The sequence below is a fragment of the Amblyraja radiata genome, chromosome 26, assembly GCF_010909765.2.
Source record: "Amblyraja radiata isolate CabotCenter1 chromosome 26, sAmbRad1.1.pri, whole genome shotgun sequence".
Classification (NCBI taxonomy): domain Eukaryota; kingdom Metazoa; phylum Chordata; class Chondrichthyes; order Rajiformes; family Rajidae; genus Amblyraja; species Amblyraja radiata.
The window spans coordinates 810,557-830,003 of record NC_045981.1 but is presented as its reverse complement, the minus strand read 5'-3'; the positions used below and the strand labels follow the sequence as shown (position 1 = coordinate 830,003).

The window sequence follows — 19,447 nt, the reverse complement described above, 5'->3', positions numbered from 1 at the left end:
CATCACTTCACACGGATGTGTTGCCTTCCCGGGTTCAGTTCTGAAATTGCCCGCAGAGGTGAGTTTCAGAGACCTCTGGTGGATTCCGCAGGAACTGCCGCTATTGGGGGGGTATCTTTGGGTTTCTTGGCAACGATTGCCTCCCCTTTGTTTAAAATATCTTACAGCATTTTATTTTACGTTAGTGAGTCAATTGAAAGCAGGTTGGAAAAAAAGGAACTGCAGATGCTGGTTGCTGAAGAGAAAAAGATTAGTTAAAACAAACGTAGGTCCCTTGCTGTCAGAAACAGGTGAATTGATCATGGGGAACAAGGACATGGCAGACCAATTGAATAACTACTTTGGTTCTGTCTTCACTAAGGAAGACATAAATAATCTGCCGGAAATAGTAGGGGACAGGGGGCCAAATGAGATGGTGGAACTGAGTGAAATCCAGGTTAGCCGGGAAGTGGTGTTAGGTAAATTGAATGGATTAAAGGCCGGTAAATCCCCAGGGCCAGATGATCTGCATCCCAGAGCACTTAAGGAAGTAGCCCCAGAAATAGTGGATGCATTGGTGATAATTTTTCAAAACTCTTTAGATTCTGGAGTCATTCCTGAGGATTGGAGGGTAGCTAATGTAACCCCACTTTTTAAAAAGGGAGGGAGAGAGAAAATGGGGAATTACAGACCAGTTAGTCTAACATCGGTAGTGGGGAAACTGCTAGAATCAGTTATTAAAGATGGGATAGCAGCACATTTGGAAAGTGGTGAAATCATTGGACTAAGTCAGCATGGATTTATGAAAGGTAAATCATGTCTGACGAATCTTATAGAATTTTTCGAGGATGTAATTAGTAGAGTGGATAAGGGAGAACCAGTGGACGTGTTATATCTGGACTTTCAGAAGGCTTTCGACAAGGTCCCACATAAGAGATTAGTATACAAACTTAAAGCACACGGTATTGGGGGTTCAGTATTGATTTGGATAGAGAACTGGCTGGCAGACAGGAAGCAAAGAGTAGGAGTAAACGGGTCCTTTTCACAATGGCAGGCAGTGACTAGTGGGGTACCGCAAGGCTCAGTGCTGGGACCCCAGCTATTTACGATATATATTAATGATTTGGACAAGGGAATTGAATGCAACATCTCCAAGTATGCGGATGACACGAAGCTGGGGGGCAGTGTTAGCTGTGTGGAGGATACTAGGAGGCTGCAAGGTGACTTGGATAGGCTGGGTGAGTGGGCAAATGCATGGCAGATGCAGTATAATGTGGATAAATGTGAGGTTATCCACTTTGGTGGCAAAAGCAGGAAAGTAGACTATTATCTGAATGGTGGCCGATTAGGAAAGGGGGAGATGCAACGAGACCTGGGTGTCATGGTACACCAGTCATTAAAAGTAGGCATGCAGGTTCAGCAGGCAGTGAAGAAGGTGAATGGTATGTTAGCATTCATAGCAAAAGGATTTGAGTATAGGAGCAGGGAGGTTCTACTGCAGTTGTACAGGGTCTTGGTGATACCACACCTGGAGTATTGCGTACAGTTTTGGTCTCCTAATCTGAGGAAAGACATTCTTGCCATAGAGGGAGTACAGAGAAGGTTCACCAGACTGATTCCTGCGATGTCAGGACTTTCATATGAAGAAAGACTGGATAGACTCGGTTTGTACTCGCTAGAATTTAGAAGATTGAGGGGGGACCTTATAGAAACTTACAAAATTCTTAAGGGGTTGGACAGGCTAGATGCAGGAAGATTGTTCCCGATGTTGGGGAAGTCCAGAACAAGGGGTCACAGTTTAAGGATAAGGGGGAAATCTTTTAGGACCGAGATGAGGAAAACATTTTTCACACAGAGAGTGGTGAATCTCTGGAATTCTCTGCCACAGAAGGTAGTTGAGGCCAGTTCATTGGCTATATTTAAGAGGGAGTTGGATGTGGCCCTTGTGGCTAAAGGGATCAGGGGGTATGGAGAGAAGGCAGGTACAGGATACTGAGTTGGATGATCAGCCATGATCATATTGAATGGCGGTGCAGGCTCGAAGGGCCAAATGGCCTACTCCTGCACCTATTTTCTATGTTTCTATGTTTACATAAAAAGGCACAAAGTGCTGGAGTAACTCTGGGTCAGGCAGCATCTCTGATGAAGGGTCTCAACTTGAAATGCTACCTATTCCTTCTCTCCAGAGATAAGGCCTGTTCCGCTGAGTTACTCCAGCATTTTGTGTCTATCTCTGGACAACATGGATAGGCGATGTTTCGGGCCTGGTCCCTTCTTCAGACTCTATGAAAATACAGTAAACCTTCGTTATTATGGACCTCTTTATAATAGGTTTTGGTTGTAGTGAATGAACCTGCTGACCTTCACCACCAGGCAAGGCTGCCATTGCCTCCCCAGCCACTTCCATTCTGGACCTACTGCCCACACCACATACCCAGCACTTACAGGCCATGCCTACCACCATAGCCAGCAACCCTTACCTGCACTCTGACCGTCCACGGGCCACGACCATTGACTACGCCGACCTTCGCCTCTCCCCCGACTGCCAGCAGGTCCGGGCATTCAACTCACCTGGATTTCAGCCCTGGTACCAGACTGAGAATCTGAAGAAGGGTCCTAACCCTAAACGTCACCTATCCATGTTCTTCAGAAATGCTGCCTGATCTGCTGAGTTACTCCAGCACTTTGTGCCCATTCAGGATTGGCAATATTTAGGCTTCATTCACTGTAGAGAAAGGCATAGATCAACATTTCCCCGTTGCTTAGGGATAGAGTTATAGAATCACAACATGGAAACTGGCCCTTTGGCCCAACTTGTCCATGCCGACCAAGATGCCCTATCTAAGCTAGCCCCATTTGCCTGCGTTTGGTCAATATCCCTTTAAATCTTCCTTATCCATGTACCTGTCCAAGTTAAATGCTGTTAAAGTACCTGCCTCAACAACCTACTCTGGCAGCTTGTTCCATATACCCACCACCGTATGAGTGAAAAGGTTGCTCCTCAGATTCCTATTAAATCTTTGCCCTCTCACCGTAACTGTAAAATGCAGCTTCCTGAGACCGAGGTTGCTTTGATAAATGAATACACAGCGTACCGCCACAGATAAGCACCCAGACCAAATAATCATTTTACCTTCACTTTGATTCCATTAGAGATGTAATTATTTTATCATCCATTCAACTCTGCCTATGCAAGGATCAAGCTCTGTTGCTTGATCCTTACGTCAAGGATCAAAGCGCCTTTCTTTGTATCTTTTGAAATAAAGCAAAGATGGTGCTAAATATTGCAATAACTTTTTATCTTAGGTGCCAAAAATTTGGGACTAGGTGGACAATTTTCAGGATAAAACTGAAGAGTGTAAGGGAGTTACGGAGGGAGCGGTCTCTGCAGCGAACATCTGCGTAAGATCACTCCAACTTACCTGTGTACTAATGGCAACGGAAAGTTGGACACTGGAAGAGTCAGAAATGTGTCATTACACCCTCTAAACCTGTCCTATCCATGCATCTGTCTAAATTGTTCTTAACTATTGACCTTCTGTCCTTCTGTCTGTAAGATCTTCTGTCTAAATCGCTGGCCTTTGTCCAACTATCTGACCATCAAGAAATACCCCTCGCCTGTGACCACCTATTACCTACCAGGCTTTGTCTTGCCCCTTGCCCCTTCATTCTCACAGTTCCCCTCCCAATATAATTAATCTGAAGAAGGTTCCTGACCCGAAACATCACCTATGGATGTTCACCAGATATGCTGCCTAACCCCCTGAGTTATTCCAGCACTTTGTGTCCTTTTTTGTAAACGAGTATCTGCAGTTCCTTGTTTCTACATCAAAAACCTGATTGGTCAGATTTTTTTAACCAAAATGAAACTTTATTTCAGCACGGAAAATATGTACAAAACACAACTCTGCAAAATAAAGCTTTGCACATTCTCAGTGTCCACACCTATCTCAACACAAAGCACCCAGCTAGAGTTACAATTTGTAATGGTAGCTGGAGCACTTTTCTAAATAGCACCACTGACATCTAGTGAGCAAAATGTACCAACGCTGAACTCTCACGGATTTGCTTTAATTACATAAACTAAAAATCAAACGGAAATGTGCGGGGTAGGTTTTTTTTTAACGCAGGTGGGTGCCTGGAACGCGCTGCCAGATGTGGTGGTGCAGGCAGATACGATGGTGACATTCAAGAGGCTTTTTGACAGGCACATGGACATGCAGGGAATGGAGAGATATGGATCACGTGCAGGCAGGGGAGATTATTTTATTTTGGTATCGTATTCAGCACAGACAATGTGGGAGATAGGGCCTGTCCTGTAATAAAAAGGAACTACTGTGCTGGAGTAACCCAGCCAGTTATGCAGCATCTCCAGAGAAAATGGATAGGTGACGTTTTGTGTTGGGTTCCTTCTTCAGACTGATTGTATGCAGAGGTAGTGGGGCGGAAGGGGGTGGGGGGTTCTGGAAGCAAGAAAAGATCAGGACAAATCATGGCTGGCAACAGATTACCTCAGGCAGGGTGGTTCCCTGAGAGGCCAATTGTTGGCTGGGCGCGGTGTGATCCCAAGATAGAATCATCCTTGTGTACTGTGTAACTGGTTAATCAACTATTAGTGGAGGAAGTGGGAGGGCAAGGTGGGGGGAAAAAAGGGAGGGGAGGGGAATGTTTGACAAAGTTATCTAAAATTACCCTGTTCCTATGCTGTACTGTACTGTTCTATGTTATATGTTCTAAAACAGGAACAATACTTTTATTTAATGACATTACCATCCTGTCTTTCATACCAGTAACACTTATTAAAACAGAAGCTTGCACGCAGGGAGAATAGACAGTTCGGTGCCACAGTACAAAAGGTGCTTTGTTCTGCTTAGCAGTGTTGCACCTGTGCTCATACACATGGCTGATTTGTGCTGCAATATGCTGGCAGGTATGATGTGACAGAGGTAGCGGAAAGATTTAATAGGAACCTGAGGTGTAACATTTCAAACAGAGTTGAGGTAGGTACATGGAACGTGCTGCCAGAGGAGGTAGTCGAGGCAGGTACTATAATAACATTTAAAAGACACTTGGACAGGTACATGGATAGAAAATGTTTAGAGGAATAAGGGCCAAGTCTGAGCAGGTGGAACGAGCTTAGATAAGCCATCTTGGACAGCAAGGACAGGTCGGGCCTGTTTCCATACTGTGTGACCTTTGACGGTAGCACTCAGCAGGTCAAACAATATTTGTGGGGGAGAGAAATAGTTACTGCTCCACACAGACAGCAACCGAGGTCAGGATCGAACCAGGGTCTCTGCCGCTGTGAGGCAGCACGTCTGCCAGCTGCGCCACTGTGCCGCCGTAACAGTTATTGTTAGTTAGTACTGACAACGTTATTTAATACTGACAATGATGAGATTATTCAATAACAAGGAAGAATTTGACAAATTTGGAATCAGTGCATACACCCTGAGTAATAAAGAGTAAGTTAGGGAATGATGGTTTGATTATAATTAGCACAATTTAGTTCTCATTGGAAATAATGACCTACATGTACTGTAGTTGTCACATTTTAATTTTCATATGATCGTGAATCTGTGCAAACTAAGTGACCTGACCGATTTGCAAACTCGTCACACATCATTCTATATTCATTTTATATAAAGAATTTATCTGTGCTGCCATGACAACAGTATTCCTGCATGCTGCATTCCATTGTCTGTTCATGAAAGCAGAACATTTCACCTATCTTTCAATTCTTTAATACACACCACCTGCTACATAATATCATTTAAAAATGAAAATGTTGATAAATGTCATGAGAAAGATTGACTTAAAAAATAATTCATGCCCAATTGTATATATTTAATAATTAAGCAACTTTGACCTCAGACTTAATAACTCAAATCATTTTGATAGATGTGCTTACAGGGTTTGCAATGCCAATAGGCAATTAATTTCTTTACTAGAGAAAATAAGCTAATTTATAAGCCAATTTAATTTATTAATGTTGTCATGAAACACATCATAAACATACCAGTCACTGTCTTGTCAAAAGTTTCAGAATTGTCTCCACCTATCTACAGGCATTCATGGCCTTTGCCTAAAACACTTCTTCTCAATACTGCTTCATTTCCGTTAACCATCAGACAAAAAAATACTTAGGAGGAATAACCTGGACAGGACAGTGGTGCAGCTGGCAGATGCCAGGGTTCGATCCTGACCTTGGGTGCTGTTTGTGTGGAGTCTGCAGAACTTCTCCCAGGGTTTCCTCTGGGTGCTCTGGTTTCCTCCTACATCCCAAAGACATGCAGGTTAGATGGCCCCTGTAAATTGCCCCTAGTGTGTAGGGGGTGGATGAGAGAATGGGATAACACATAAACAGTGGTCAGTATGTACTAGATGGGCCGAAGGGCCTGTTTCCATGCTGTCTCTCGAAAAACTGAAAAGAAAACTAAAAGGAATAAAAAACCGAACATGCTGGAAATAGTCAGCAGATCAGTGCATCAATGGGGAGGGAACAGAATTTGCAATGTCAACAGGCGATGAATGGGGCGGCACAGTGGCGCAGCGGTAGAACTGTTGCCTTACAGCACCAGTGACCTGGGTTTGATTCAGGGGCTGTCTGTATGGACTTTATACGTTCTCCCTGTGACCACGTGGGTTTTCTTCGGGTAATCTGGTTTCCTCCCATATTTCAGACATACAGGTTTGCAGGTTAGTTGGCTTCTATAAATTGTTTCTAATGTGTACAATAGTGCCTGTGGACTTGGACGGTCGAAGGAATTGTTTCTGTGCTGTGTCTTTAAACTAAAGGATATAGAGGAGATTTACGAGAATGATGCTGGGGATGACTGGGTTAACATATGATGAGTGTTGATGGCGCTGGGACCATACTTGCTGGAGTTTAGAAGGATGAGGGGAGGACTTCATTGAAACTGACGGAATAGTGAAAGACCTGGATAGAGTGGATACAGAGAGGATGTTTCCACTCGTGGGAGATTCTAGGACCCAAGGGCATTGCCTCCGAATAAAAGGACATAGCTTTAGAAAGGAGGAATTTCTTTAGTCAGAGGGTGAAGAATCAGTGGAATTCATTGCCACAGCGGTGGAGTCCAAATCATTGGGTATTTTTAGGGCAGAGATTGACATATTTGTGATTTGTAAGGGTGTCAAGGGTTACAGAGAAAGGCAGGAGAATGGGGTTGAGAGGGAAAGATAGATCAGCCATGGTTGAATGGTGGAGTAGATGTGGGGCTGAATAGTCTAATTCTGAAATGTAGTTATTGGATAAAGCCAACCTTCTAAAGACAAAGGAAACTAACATTGTAAACTTTATAGATTAACTTAAAAGCCTAAATACATGAAACTCTCAGACACTTGGTGTTCAATAAATACTTAAAACATAAACAAATACCTGCCCAAGTTCTTCAGTGATAGCAGGAATCATTGTCATTTATCAATGCTTTCCCACAACCCAGCATCTGTTGGTGAATCAAGGACAGCATCTGTGAGATTTCTGTAGATAACTCAAATGTTGGGTTTTTGTCAGCCAGGAGAAAACATGTATATATAATGAAAGGCCAGACCTACAAAATGCAGATCCATGTGTCAAAACTGCACCTTTTCCAAACTATTTTAATAAGATTCAAGTCCTGAATGCAAACTGGATTCTTCAGTAACATATTTCCTGCTAGTGTGACTATTGGCATTCAACCAGGAAGAAAGGAAATTAAAAATAAGATTTCAAAATCTAAGTTATTATGCAGCTAAGGACATCTGCAGATTCCATCCAAGTACACATCAGATAGAAATGTATTAAATCACCTTATTGCATATTTCTTTCTGAAATCAATTCAGACAGCTCTCAGGTGATAACGACCCTAATGAACTATTACATCATATGATCATATTAAAACTCACTTTGCCTCACAGTAGTAATCAGTAGATGTTGAAAAAAAAGAGCATTAATGTGCTCAAGTGGTCATGGATCGAAAGCAAAGGCAATCTGCAGACTACGCTCTCCCAGCATCAGTGGCACAGCTGGTAGAGCTGCTGCCCCCCAGTGGTACAGCTGGTAGAGCTGCTGCCCCAGTGGCACAGCTGCTGCCCCACAGTGGCACAGGTGCTAGAGCTGCTGCCCCACAGTGGCACAGCTGGTAGAGCTGCTGCCCCACAGTGGCACAGCTGGTAGAGCTGCTGCCCCACAGTGGCACAGCTGGTAGAGCTGCTGCCCCACAGTGGCACAGCTGCTAGAGCTGCTGCCCCACAGTGGCACAGCTGCTAGAGCTGCCAGTGACCAGAGTTCAATCCTGACTTTGGCTCCAGTCTGTCTTGAGTTTGCACATTCGCCCTGTGACCACGTGGGTTTCCTCCGGATACTCCCATTTCCCAGAGGTGAGAGATTGTAGGTTAATTGGCCTCTATAAAATCACCCTTCATGTGTAAGGAGTGTAACTATAAACGGCATAACATAGAACTTGTGGGAACGGGTGATCAATGGTTGGCATGGGCCCGGTGGACTACAGGGCCCGTTTTTCATGCTGCATCTCTAAACTAAGTAGCTTAATGGATTCTTCTAGTTGCTGAAAAAATAAGTCGGGTTTAGAGAAAAAAAATGAATAAGCCCTCAAATGCCACTGTTAATTAAAGCTGCATTTTAATTGCAGAACAATTCAAATTGATTAGAATTTTATTTGGATTCCGCTGCAATTGTTGGTTCAAATCTCAGCTTCTCTTTATACTTTCAACTTTGGTGGGAAACAGAATGTGCGTAGAGTTGAAATGAATTGATACAATTGACAAACTCAGCAAAAAAACATAGGGTTGACCAAATTTTAATAAGATGAACCATTTAAAATCAGTACAGTATTTCCACTCACCAAAATAAATAATCTAATAATACATTTACTAATATTTAACATTCAAATATGTTAAGTGCATAAACTGCTACACAGCAGTGATTACCAACTAAAGTACTTTTAATTACCTTCACCAGGATTATTTACCATAGAAGACACAGACATAACATCTTTTCCAGAGTAAGGCACATTCAGGAGTATTTTAGAAGTGCAAAAATGTATCTAAACCACTACCTTACCACAAATCACTTTTTTACAGCATATCATTGTAATATAATTTGAAAATAATCACACTTTTCAATCCCATGCCAGTAGAAGCTCTCACTAGATTTAAACTAACGCTGCCCATGATAATCAAAAATGTTTTGTTATTTTCACTACACGTGACATATATGGAGCAGAAGGATCAAAATCTGACTTGAATCTACCAAAACAATAACATGGATAACTTTACGTGGTGCAAAGTTTTCAGAACTATTTTTCTTTTGAGGGAAAAAATTGCCAGGCTAGGTATATGTTAGAGAAGCTCACTTCAGTAATGGAGCTAACTAACCTTAGGAACTAAGGTTGGATTCTTTAAGGCATAGTTGACCCTTATTCCTTCATTGTTTCCTTTGTAGAAATGGAGAGGCCCATGCAGTCTAGCAATATCATAAAGTATATGCGTCAGGTATAATAGTTTTTTTGTTCTCCAAATGCAATCACAACAGCACTTGCATTAGATTGCTAATTATTTTGAGGAAGAGAGCATTGTTCCACATTATCTATTTCTATTTATTGGCTTGCTGGTAGAAAACTGGGCCACAAATTTCTGTGCAAAGATTTTCATTTCAAAATTGCATATAAAAATATGTAGAATGTTCAGAAATTAAGCTCTGTAAATCAAGGAAATATTCCACTCTCCCATGAGCAGCTAAGAAAATAAATTTGCTATATCGCTGTGTTTTAATTTAGTTTAGAGGTAAGAGTGGAATCAAGTCCTTTGGCCCACCGAGTCGGTGCCAGCCACAATCACGTTCAGTTAGTTCAGATAGTTTTATCCTAAACACTAGGGACAATTTCCAAAGCCAATTAACTTGCAAATCTGCACATTTTTGGAAAGTGGGAGAAAACCCACATGGCAACAGGGAGAAAGTACAAACTACGTACAGACAGCACCTGTAATCAGGTTCAAACCCAGGTCTCTGATGCAGTGAGGCAGCAAAAAGCAGCTCAGGCACCATTACAAAAAACTAGTTGTACTGGCATACTAGAATATTAACATATTTCAGTAAGACTTAGGAAGAATGCATGCATGAAAGTATTTACTTTAATATTGAGATTCCCAAAGATGATTGCTTCATTGTGTGACGAGGTCAGAAAAGACTGAGCAGACACCTCGAAGGTCATTGAAAGAATGGGACAGCATGAAAAGGAAAGCTCAAACCACAAATTGGTAAACAATCTACAACTCTCTCAACGAGCTGGACAGGTGCATAAAGGAATGAAAGACCATCTGTTGCCATGTGTAGTTCTACATTAACATTGCATTTCATGCATGATTTCAAACCCTGTGGCATGCATTGCAAATGTCTTATAAGGGTGTGTTTTGTCCAGTATAGCTTTTCTTAAAAGAAATTACATTCCTTTCAGGGGAAGTAAAGTCTTTCCCTAAAACATCAGCCAAACAATCATTTGCATGCACATTTCAATAAGGTTGCGGCTTCACTAAGCCAAAAACACAAACAGAAAACATCCTTCCTTGTCTTTATTAAGGGAAGCGGAACTTAAAAGTACACTTGTAGCCAACCCAGAAAAAAAACAGAAACTGCGCACTAGAAATTTCTCATTTGTATAGCTGCCACACTAGATTGATATAGTCCAACTGCAAATTTGTCCGTAAATTAGAGTGCCTTCTCACAAATAAAGTCTAAACAAACCTTATACTCCGATTGCAAATACCCTAACTCACATGATGGAAGACAGAAAACATCTTATTTCTCCCAAAGCAGCCAAAATGGCTTCATTATTATATATTTTACTTCACTTCTTTTTAATTGCTGACAAACAAAAAAATATTCAATGCTACAGTAGAAGCAAGGAGCTGCAGATACTGGTTTATATAATTAAGACACAAAGTGCTATCCGTGTTCTCCAGGGATACCGCCTGACCAGCCGAGTTCCACCAACACTGTATTTTTCTTAAAAGAGCGACATACATTAGCTTTTATGAATAACTGGCATATAATCAAAAAAAAACCCCATCTAATCTCTGTCCAATTTATTAATGTTTAATAGCTGTTTGCTAATAATGGTATCATGTGCATTGTCAGCTAGTAGAAACCGAGAACTGCAGATGCTGGTTTACACAAAAGGACACAAAGTGCTGGAGTAACTCAGTGCGTCAGGCAGCATCCCTGGAGAATATGGATAGGTGACTTTCGGCTCAAGACCATTCTTCACATTGATTGTACGAGTATGGGGGGGGGGGGGGGGGGGGGGGGAGGGAAGAGAAGAGAAGAAAGCTATTATCGGTTAGTCGAGTTTTTGTTAGATCTCAGCTTCCTTTTTGTTGGATTACTGCACCATGCATCAATGCAAACGTTTCCATTTGTACAACTTGTTTTGTCAACTGTTGGCTTATATTATATCTCAAATATTTTGTTTATTTTTATTTGCGTTCAACTCCCAAAGGCTTCAAACGAAACTCATGATACTCGTGCAGCGCTTCTATTCTATGCATGTTATTGCATTAACCATTTAGAAAAGAGACCGAGTGTGAATTATTGAACTGATCTCATCTCAGTCCACATTTTAAATTAAAACCTCTCAGTCCCCCATTTTGTTTACAAACACTGTGATAGCACCCCTCCACCTACAAGCCCCTCACAATATCTTATTGAAATTCCCTTCAAAAAAGGGATAAATCAGGAATTTGATGCAAACATCCACCAAGGATGCTTGCCAACTAATCAAGAACCTGAATGTAGACGCAAGATAATATTTGCAGATATTCTATTGGGTGGCAGTGGAGAAGAAATATGTTTTTTAAATGATGAAAAATTCATGCACTAATGAGATGGAGGTAGCCAGAGCAGACACAGCTGAGGAAAGAATGCTTATTGAGCATGTGACAAATGCATACAATTTTGTTTTGGCTGTGGTATATTTTTGATTGCCCTGAGAGCATGGTACAGTAAAGTAGTTGCATAAATTGAATTTTTGCATACATTGATATTCAGGTCCTACTCGTTTAAAGCAATGAAATGAGGATCATAAAATATATTCAGTCTTGAACACATCTGATCCTTCAATTGCTCACTGTAAATCAAATAGGCACATTTTATGTCAGGGACCTTACATAAGCAATTACATCCACATTACACTCTTTTACAGAAACTTTTTTATTTCAAATATTTTACTTACTCTAAAGCTTTCAATTTCCCATAACTTTAATTAAAAAAATAATCCTGCAATTTTGTAGATAAAAGTGCCTGTTTTAATGAAAAACCCTCTTGGAATAGGTATACAGTATTTAACAGCATAAATCAGTTAATCTAGTTTACCAAATCAGAACGTTCCTATGCCACGGGTTTCTAGTCTGGGCTTGTGTTGTTAAAGGAACAGACAATGTATGCTGACTATTTAAATTTCTTGTTTATTCAACAGGAAACAAGGAAAAAGTAAACTGGCTACTTCATTATAAAGTCATCGTTTTTCAGAGCTTTAACAAGCCAGTCGTTATTTTGCTCATCATCTGTGTCACTCATATCACTAGTATCAGCTGCTAACAGTCGTGAGTAGTTTAATCTTTTTTGCCGAGGGATTTTTGATTGCACCGAGACAAAGACCACTGCCCAAAGCATGGCAGTAACAGAGCATGCTTGATAAAGCCTTCCTATGCCAAAACGCTCCACAATGAAGCCACTGCAAAAGCTGCCAGAACTCGCACCCAGACCAAAAGATATCCCATGGTAGATCTTATAGAGTGTTCTTTCAATGCCAGGGGTAGCTAAATCGTCAGACTGATTCAAAACAGCCCACCACAAGGCACCACTGCTAAATCCATTCAAAACTTGAATAGGCAATACTGCCCAAGGTGACCACAGGAATGAATAGTAGAGCAGTTGAGCTGCAAGGCAGATTAGCCCAAATCCAACTGTTCCAGAGAATGAGAGGACTTTTAACATTCGATCTTTGAAAAGGTAAAATAAAAATTCAGTCATGAAGCCTATTGCCACAGCAGCACCCATATATGCCTCACTACCTCCTTTGTCCTGCATTTGCCAAAAGAGGAAGTTATTGATGGCAGATCCAATGGCTCCAGTGATAAAGACTGTAACTGCATATAGCATAGCTCTCCCATCACTTCCCAACAAGTGAAATGCTTTAAAAGTCTTGTTGAATGCATCATTTTTCTTGGCGGTGTGCATTGGATAGAATACTCCGACAATAAGCGTTAACACAAGTAGTGTTGCATAAGCGTAAAAGTGCACTGCAGTTCTAGAAGTCTGTGCATTGAGGAAACAGTGCAGCCTGTCCACGAGGATACCAACACTAAAAGCTGCTCCCGCAGTACCCAAGTATCCCCAGGTCCACTGCTTGCCATAGCGGTCAAGAGAGTCTACAAAGTCCAAGTAGTCATAGAGTCCATCATCTGTAACCCAATCTAAAGTTGATGCTAGAACTTCCCATAAAGATACAGCCAGCAGAATAAGCACCAATGTCTGGTGCCAATTATCTAGGATTTTATGACTATGATTTGGCTCAAGGCTGAGCCGTTTGATTTTATTGCTCATTTCAGGGTCGTTCTTCAATGGAGCATGCCTTTTCACAAGAATATTTGCGGTACTGAAATAAACATCTAAACTGCCATTTTTGTCCTCGTTATTTTTTTGCATAGAAAAGTGCGTGGTAGTTTCTTCCACAGTTCTGGTGTAGCCAGAGCCTTCAGTAGGCAGAATCTGTCCTGTTTCAGAATAGCCCACATTCCTAGTGGTACCTCTTTCTGATTGTTGAGACTTTTCAGAATCCGTAATATTCATAGATGGCTGTTTGGTTAAGTTTTCCAGGGGTGATTCAACAGTGGTCAACAAGTGGAGGTTCATTTTCTTCTCAGTACTGTGGACATTAACGAGTTCCGAACTCTGATGACTTGACGAAGCAACTTTTACCGTTATTGGAGGCACGGTATATGCAAGTTCATTCATCTCAACATCACCAGTATGGTCTGTGTCATCTGGTATGTTTGGATACCAATTGTCTTTTGTGTACAGACTTCTGTTACAATACATGCTCTGAATGTCCTTATTTACAGGTGGAATTAGTGTAAATAGAAAGCTAATTCCTATTGATGATAACAAGGAACCCAACACAAGAATTCTTCTTTTGTCATAGTGTCTAGCACAGCAGGACCAGAACGGAATACAAATCAACGATATAAAATACTTTGTTCCAATCACAATCCCAACAAATGGCGCAGTCAATCCAAGCTGTCTGAAGTATATGGTGAGAAAAGGAATTACGCAGGCTTTGGCTGCACAGTAAAGAAAATGATAGGAACTGGCAAGAGCCAGTGCTTTGCTGATGTTCCACTGTTTATTTCTCTTCATGATTCAAGTTTCATCTTCTACTTAGCTTTCTCAGTTAGCCATCTGAAAAACAGAGACATGGACCATTTAAAGATACACATTAAACACAAGGTTAACTGAGCTACAGATACACCGTAGAAAGCATTTTTATCGGGATGCATCACAGCATGGTTTGGGAACAGCTCCAACCAAGTGCAAGAAATTGCAAAGTTGTGCATGCAGCCCAGACCATCACGTAAACCTACCTCCCTTCCATCGACTCCTCCTACACTTCATGCTGCCTCAGCAAGGCCACCAGCATAATCAAGGACCAGTTTCACCCTGAATGCTCCACTCCCTCTTCTCTCCCATCAGGCAAGAGGAACAAAAGAGTGAAAATGCTAACCTCAAGACCCAGGGTTTCTTCCAGCTGTTATCAGGGAACGGAACTATCCCATCACCAACTAGAGAGCGGTCTTGAGATAACACCTACCTCATTGGAGACCCTCAGACAATCTTTATTCTGACTTTACCTTGCACTAAATGTTATTCCTTTATCCTGTATCGTCTTTCTACTGACTGAATAGCATGAAAGAAAAACATTTTCTCACTGTACCTCGGTACACATGACAATAAACAAAACTAAACTAGATATAATTTACAAATAACTAAGTTCCTAATGATGCTGCTTAAAGGCTTTATGTACAAATTAGGTGATTTTCAACCACAATAATAACCATAATCTTAAACCTTTCTCCACAGTTTCAAGATCCTCATCACAATGTGAAGGCAGATCAGAGAAGTATTTATCAGAGATGACCCATAAAGTTGCATCTTTTACCCTGTATGCCCTTCTAAAGGTAAGACTGGCTCCCCTGGTATAGCAAAAACCTCAGCCTCCGGTCTACTTTCCAGTACACCCTCTATAAAACAATCCCAAATCTCCTAATTCCACCCAAATTTCATTCCTAATCGCCTAATTTCCATCTCTTGGTGTCTTGACTATGATACTCACCTTCCTGTTTTCAAACCTTCATTAACACCTAAGATAGACACAAAGTGCTGGAGTAGCTCAGGTGAGTTAGGCAACATCTCGGGAGAAAAAGGATGGGATCATGTTCTTCAGACTCATTAACACCTATATTTCTGTAAAAATCCTTCACTATTTGTAAAAAATTATCCTATGAGAAGTCTCTCCAAAGTTCTTGAAATGCTTTTGATTTCCAAAATTACATGCATTCCCCCAGATTATTTCAATAAAACGTTTGCCCTGATAGCACCAAAGCAGTCCTGAATAAAATGGTAATATTGTAACTGAAACCCTCTCAAGTTTTGCTACAGATATAATAATCACCCCATAAGATTGGCTTCTCTATTTTTTGTCAGACGCTCAGATTGTGCTTCCGACTACATCGCCTTTCACGATCCTCTCCTCCGCTTCCATATAATTGACCACCCCACATGCAACAGTTTTCATACTTCTCAGATTAACCTCTTTTCAAACCTTGGCACACCCATAATCTTGTTGACCAAGACTTGTTAACTCTGAATGCTGGGTCAACCACTAAGGCATATCTTTTTAAGGCCCTGAATTTAGACTACTCTGTTCTGGAAAAAGGGTCATTGGAGCAAGTATTAAAGTATTACCTCTTTTTCTCACTACCTTACACTAAATATTTACAGAACACTTATTATTTTAAATTCCTTTCAGTTTATTCAAGTTTCCTGCAGTTTATGCTTTTTCTAAGAACCCTGGCTGGGAAGAAAATGTTCATTTCCTTGGCAGTTATGTTAATAATTAAAGCTAATGGACGACAAAATGAGGACGACTGGGAACTATTTGTTTCTAAAGGGTTATAGAGCTTTGAAATTCAAATTTTTGAGGTAGAAATCTTATCATTAAAAAGGCATCTTGCTCCATAGCCAAAACCACCAAGGGCTCTTTCTGTACAATTTCTACAATTATTTTTGATTGATTGAAAGATCATCCAAACAGTCCCAAGTCCACACCGACTATTACTCATGCTTTCAAACTAGTTCTATGCTATTCAACTTTGCATCCACTTCCTACATACTAGGAACAATTTAGAGACAAATTTACCTACTAAACCGCACGTCTTTGAGATGATCGAGCACTTGGAGGAAACCCACATGGTTCACACAGAGAAGTGCAAACACTACACAGACAGCACTGAGGTCAGCATCAAACCTGGGTCTATGGCACTGAGACAGTAGCTTTTATCAGCTGTGCAACACACAGGTTGGAGATTCTGTCACACCCGACACCTTCCACAGTCCCTGTGTCTCCCTTTTCCATTGGACCCTACCACAAATAAATCTAGTGATATAGTAGCAATGTTACAAAATTTTGAGATTTTAAAAATCAAGTCTGTAATTTATCCCATCAGATAAAGCATAAAAATAAGTTTAATTTGACACCTAATTCACTTTCATATCTCAAGTATTTAAAAAGTTATGGCCATTTTCATACTCGGAAATGAGCATCTTGTTCCCTATTGATTTTCTATGGACATAACAAAAAAGTTGTGATCGTGAACAGTCAAAAGCCCATAACTTTCTTAAAAATTAAGAGAACTGAATGAAATTTTCAGTTATCATAGATTGAAGCATTCTGAAACAAATATAAAATAATCTTACTTGGATGACCTGAAATTAAAGCATATAATTAGTTAGTTACCTAATTGTAGCTAATTTCAGACTTCAATTACTAGATCTAAACATCTATCCATTTCTTAATAAATTATTAACATTTTTAAATAGCCTAAATGTCCAAATAATATTCACAAATAATTCACAATAAAACATGATTTTTAAATCTCATTTACATTAATTTATAGGCCAAATGGAAGGAATTTAGTGTTCAATTGCTGTAAATAAATGCCCATTTAAATCAGCTTTCCAGTGGGTCCCTGTGGAACGCGCTGGTTTAGAACGTTCACATTGCGGTAGATTTGTGCCTCAAATGCCCAGAAAAATACTGCGCGATATAATGGACCCAAATTGAGCTACTCGCAATATTAAACTTTGTATAAAGGGATCTTTAGAAGCCCTTTTTAATGTAAAAATATACAACCTAACTTCAGCTGTCTGCTTTATGAGACCCTGCGGTTGCCGTTGGTCGCGGGTTTAGAGATTGATTTTTAAACTACTATAACTATTATACGAGGCCTTTAAACCTAATAATAGCTTTTGCGACGGGGTCTTCCAGCGATTTCCCGTTAATAATTAACTAGGCTGAACATCTTCGATTTGAACAGCTTAGAGAAAATCGCGTTTTAAACCCGCCCCCTCTAAACGGCGCCAAAATCGCGCACACCCGCACCGGCAGATTTTCAAAGACGCTTCAGGTAGGCTTTGCAACATACCTAGATATAGATGCTGAAAACTTGAACAAAAACAACCTGCTTGCTTACAATGCCAGCATGTGCAGTGCCTTGTGCCTCAGCTGGAGAAACTCAGTGGTTCAGGCAGCATCTGGGGAGGGACCCTTCTTCCTGCCCTTCCCATTCCAACCTCCCTGTCCTGGGTCACCTCCATTGCAAGAGTGAGACCACTCACAAACTGGAGGAATGGCACCTCATATTCTACTTGGGTAGCTAACAACCCAACGGTATGAACAATGAATTCTCTCAGTTTTAACTAACACCCCTTCACTGTCTCTTATTCTCCAGTCAGTCTGATGCATACATTTCTCCCACTAACACAACTCTCTTATTCTCATCCTCTACCTACCCCCCCCCCCCCCTTTCCATCTCCTTTCCATCTCCAGCCAGTCACTTTCTCCACCAATCCGGCCCCAGCTGTATCCACCTGTCACTTGCCAGGCTATGCCCCACTCCAAACGATCTTTCTAAGCTTTCTCTCCTCCCCCCCCCTCCCCCTCCCCATCCAAACTCTAGTCTGAAGAAGGGTACGAAGAAGAAACATTACCTATCCATTCCCCTCCACATATGCTGCCTGACCCACTGAGTTACTCCAGTACTTTGGGTCTTTTTTTGTACCTGTAGGGTTTCCAGGTGAGTCAAGGGAGGTGATATTCCCACCTCGGTCACTAGGCAGGAAACATTCAAGGAAGTGCTCAGAGCTTCCCTTGAAAATTACAATGGGCCTTCAGATTTTGGAGAATCTTTGGCCCATGACTGCTTAAAGTGGAGCAGCACAGGGACAGGCCCTTCGGCCCACGGCGTCAGTGCTGAACATGACGCCAACACTAATTTAATCTGCCAGTATATGATCAATATATGCTCGAGTTGCTCGAGTTGCCTGCACCTGCAGCTCCCTCCCGCTCCGGGTTGTGGGTGTCGGAGCCCAGGCCCAGTGGATAGCTGGCGCCCGGGCCGGTGTTGGGGAAGTGACACCCGGCCTGCCATAGGCTGTAGAACCCGACTGCCCCACACACAGGCCCCCGGCCCGCATAGCAACCGGCCCCCGGCCCGCATAGCAACCGGCCCCCGGCCCGCATAGCAACCAGTCCCCGCTCTACCTGCGCTGCTTCACTCAGGCCGCCCGGCGCTCAGGTACCTGACGTGTCGCCTCCCATCGCCTTACGTCGCGACGCACGCAAGTCGCGCGCCGGCGCCCAGACCCAAAGATCATAGAGGAGCAGGAACAAGTGGAGTCACGTGGCGCCGGGGGCGGTGACGTTGAGGGGCGGGTCTGGGCGCCGGCGCGCGACTTGCGTGCGTCGCGACGTAAGGCGATGGGAGGCGACGTCAGGTACCTGAGCGCCGGGCGGCCTGCACCACGTGACACGCCGCGCCATTGTCCCATGTGACCCCTCGGTTACCTGGCCGCCCGGCGGCTCACGTGACCGATACTGCGGCCCCGCCCCTTCCCCACTGCTCACGTGACCTCACCTGCACCTGCACCGTTGGCGGGGAGAAGGGAGGCTTGTGTACAACAACAGGGATGTCACGCTGAGGCTCTATAATGTGCTGGTAAAGCCACATTTGGAATATTGTGAGCAATTTTGGGCACCATGTGAATGTGAGGAAGGGTGTGCTGCCTCTGGAGAGGAGGTTTTGCAAGAATGATCCCAGGAATGAGTAGGTTAAC

General features: G+C 42.1%; 1 protein-coding gene across 3 annotated transcripts; it reads right to left on the bottom strand.

Moving 5' to 3' along the window:
* Nucleotides 1-8,782: 8,782 nt before the first annotated feature.
* mfsd6l (major facilitator superfamily domain containing 6 like) lies at nt 8,783-18,994 on the bottom strand. 3 transcript variants are annotated; one of them, XM_033044017.1, is made up of 2 exons: nt 18,876-18,994; nt 8,783-14,455 (listed from the first exon to the last, which is right to left on the bottom strand). In XM_033044017.1, the coding sequence occupies exon 2, from the start codon at nt 14,411-14,413 to the stop codon at nt 12,494-12,496; it is 1,920 nt and encodes a 639-aa protein (XP_032899908.1). In that variant the 5' UTR covers nt 14,414-14,455; nt 18,876-18,994; the 3' UTR covers nt 8,783-12,493. The 3 variants fall into 3 exon arrangements, with proteins under 3 accessions (XP_032899908.1, XP_032899907.1, XP_032899905.1); XM_033044016.1 differs by lacking the exon at nt 18,876-18,994 and adding an exon at nt 18,436-18,572; XM_033044014.1 differs by lacking the exon at nt 18,876-18,994 and adding an exon at nt 18,394-18,416.
* Between the last annotated feature and the right edge of the window lie 453 nt (nt 18,995-19,447).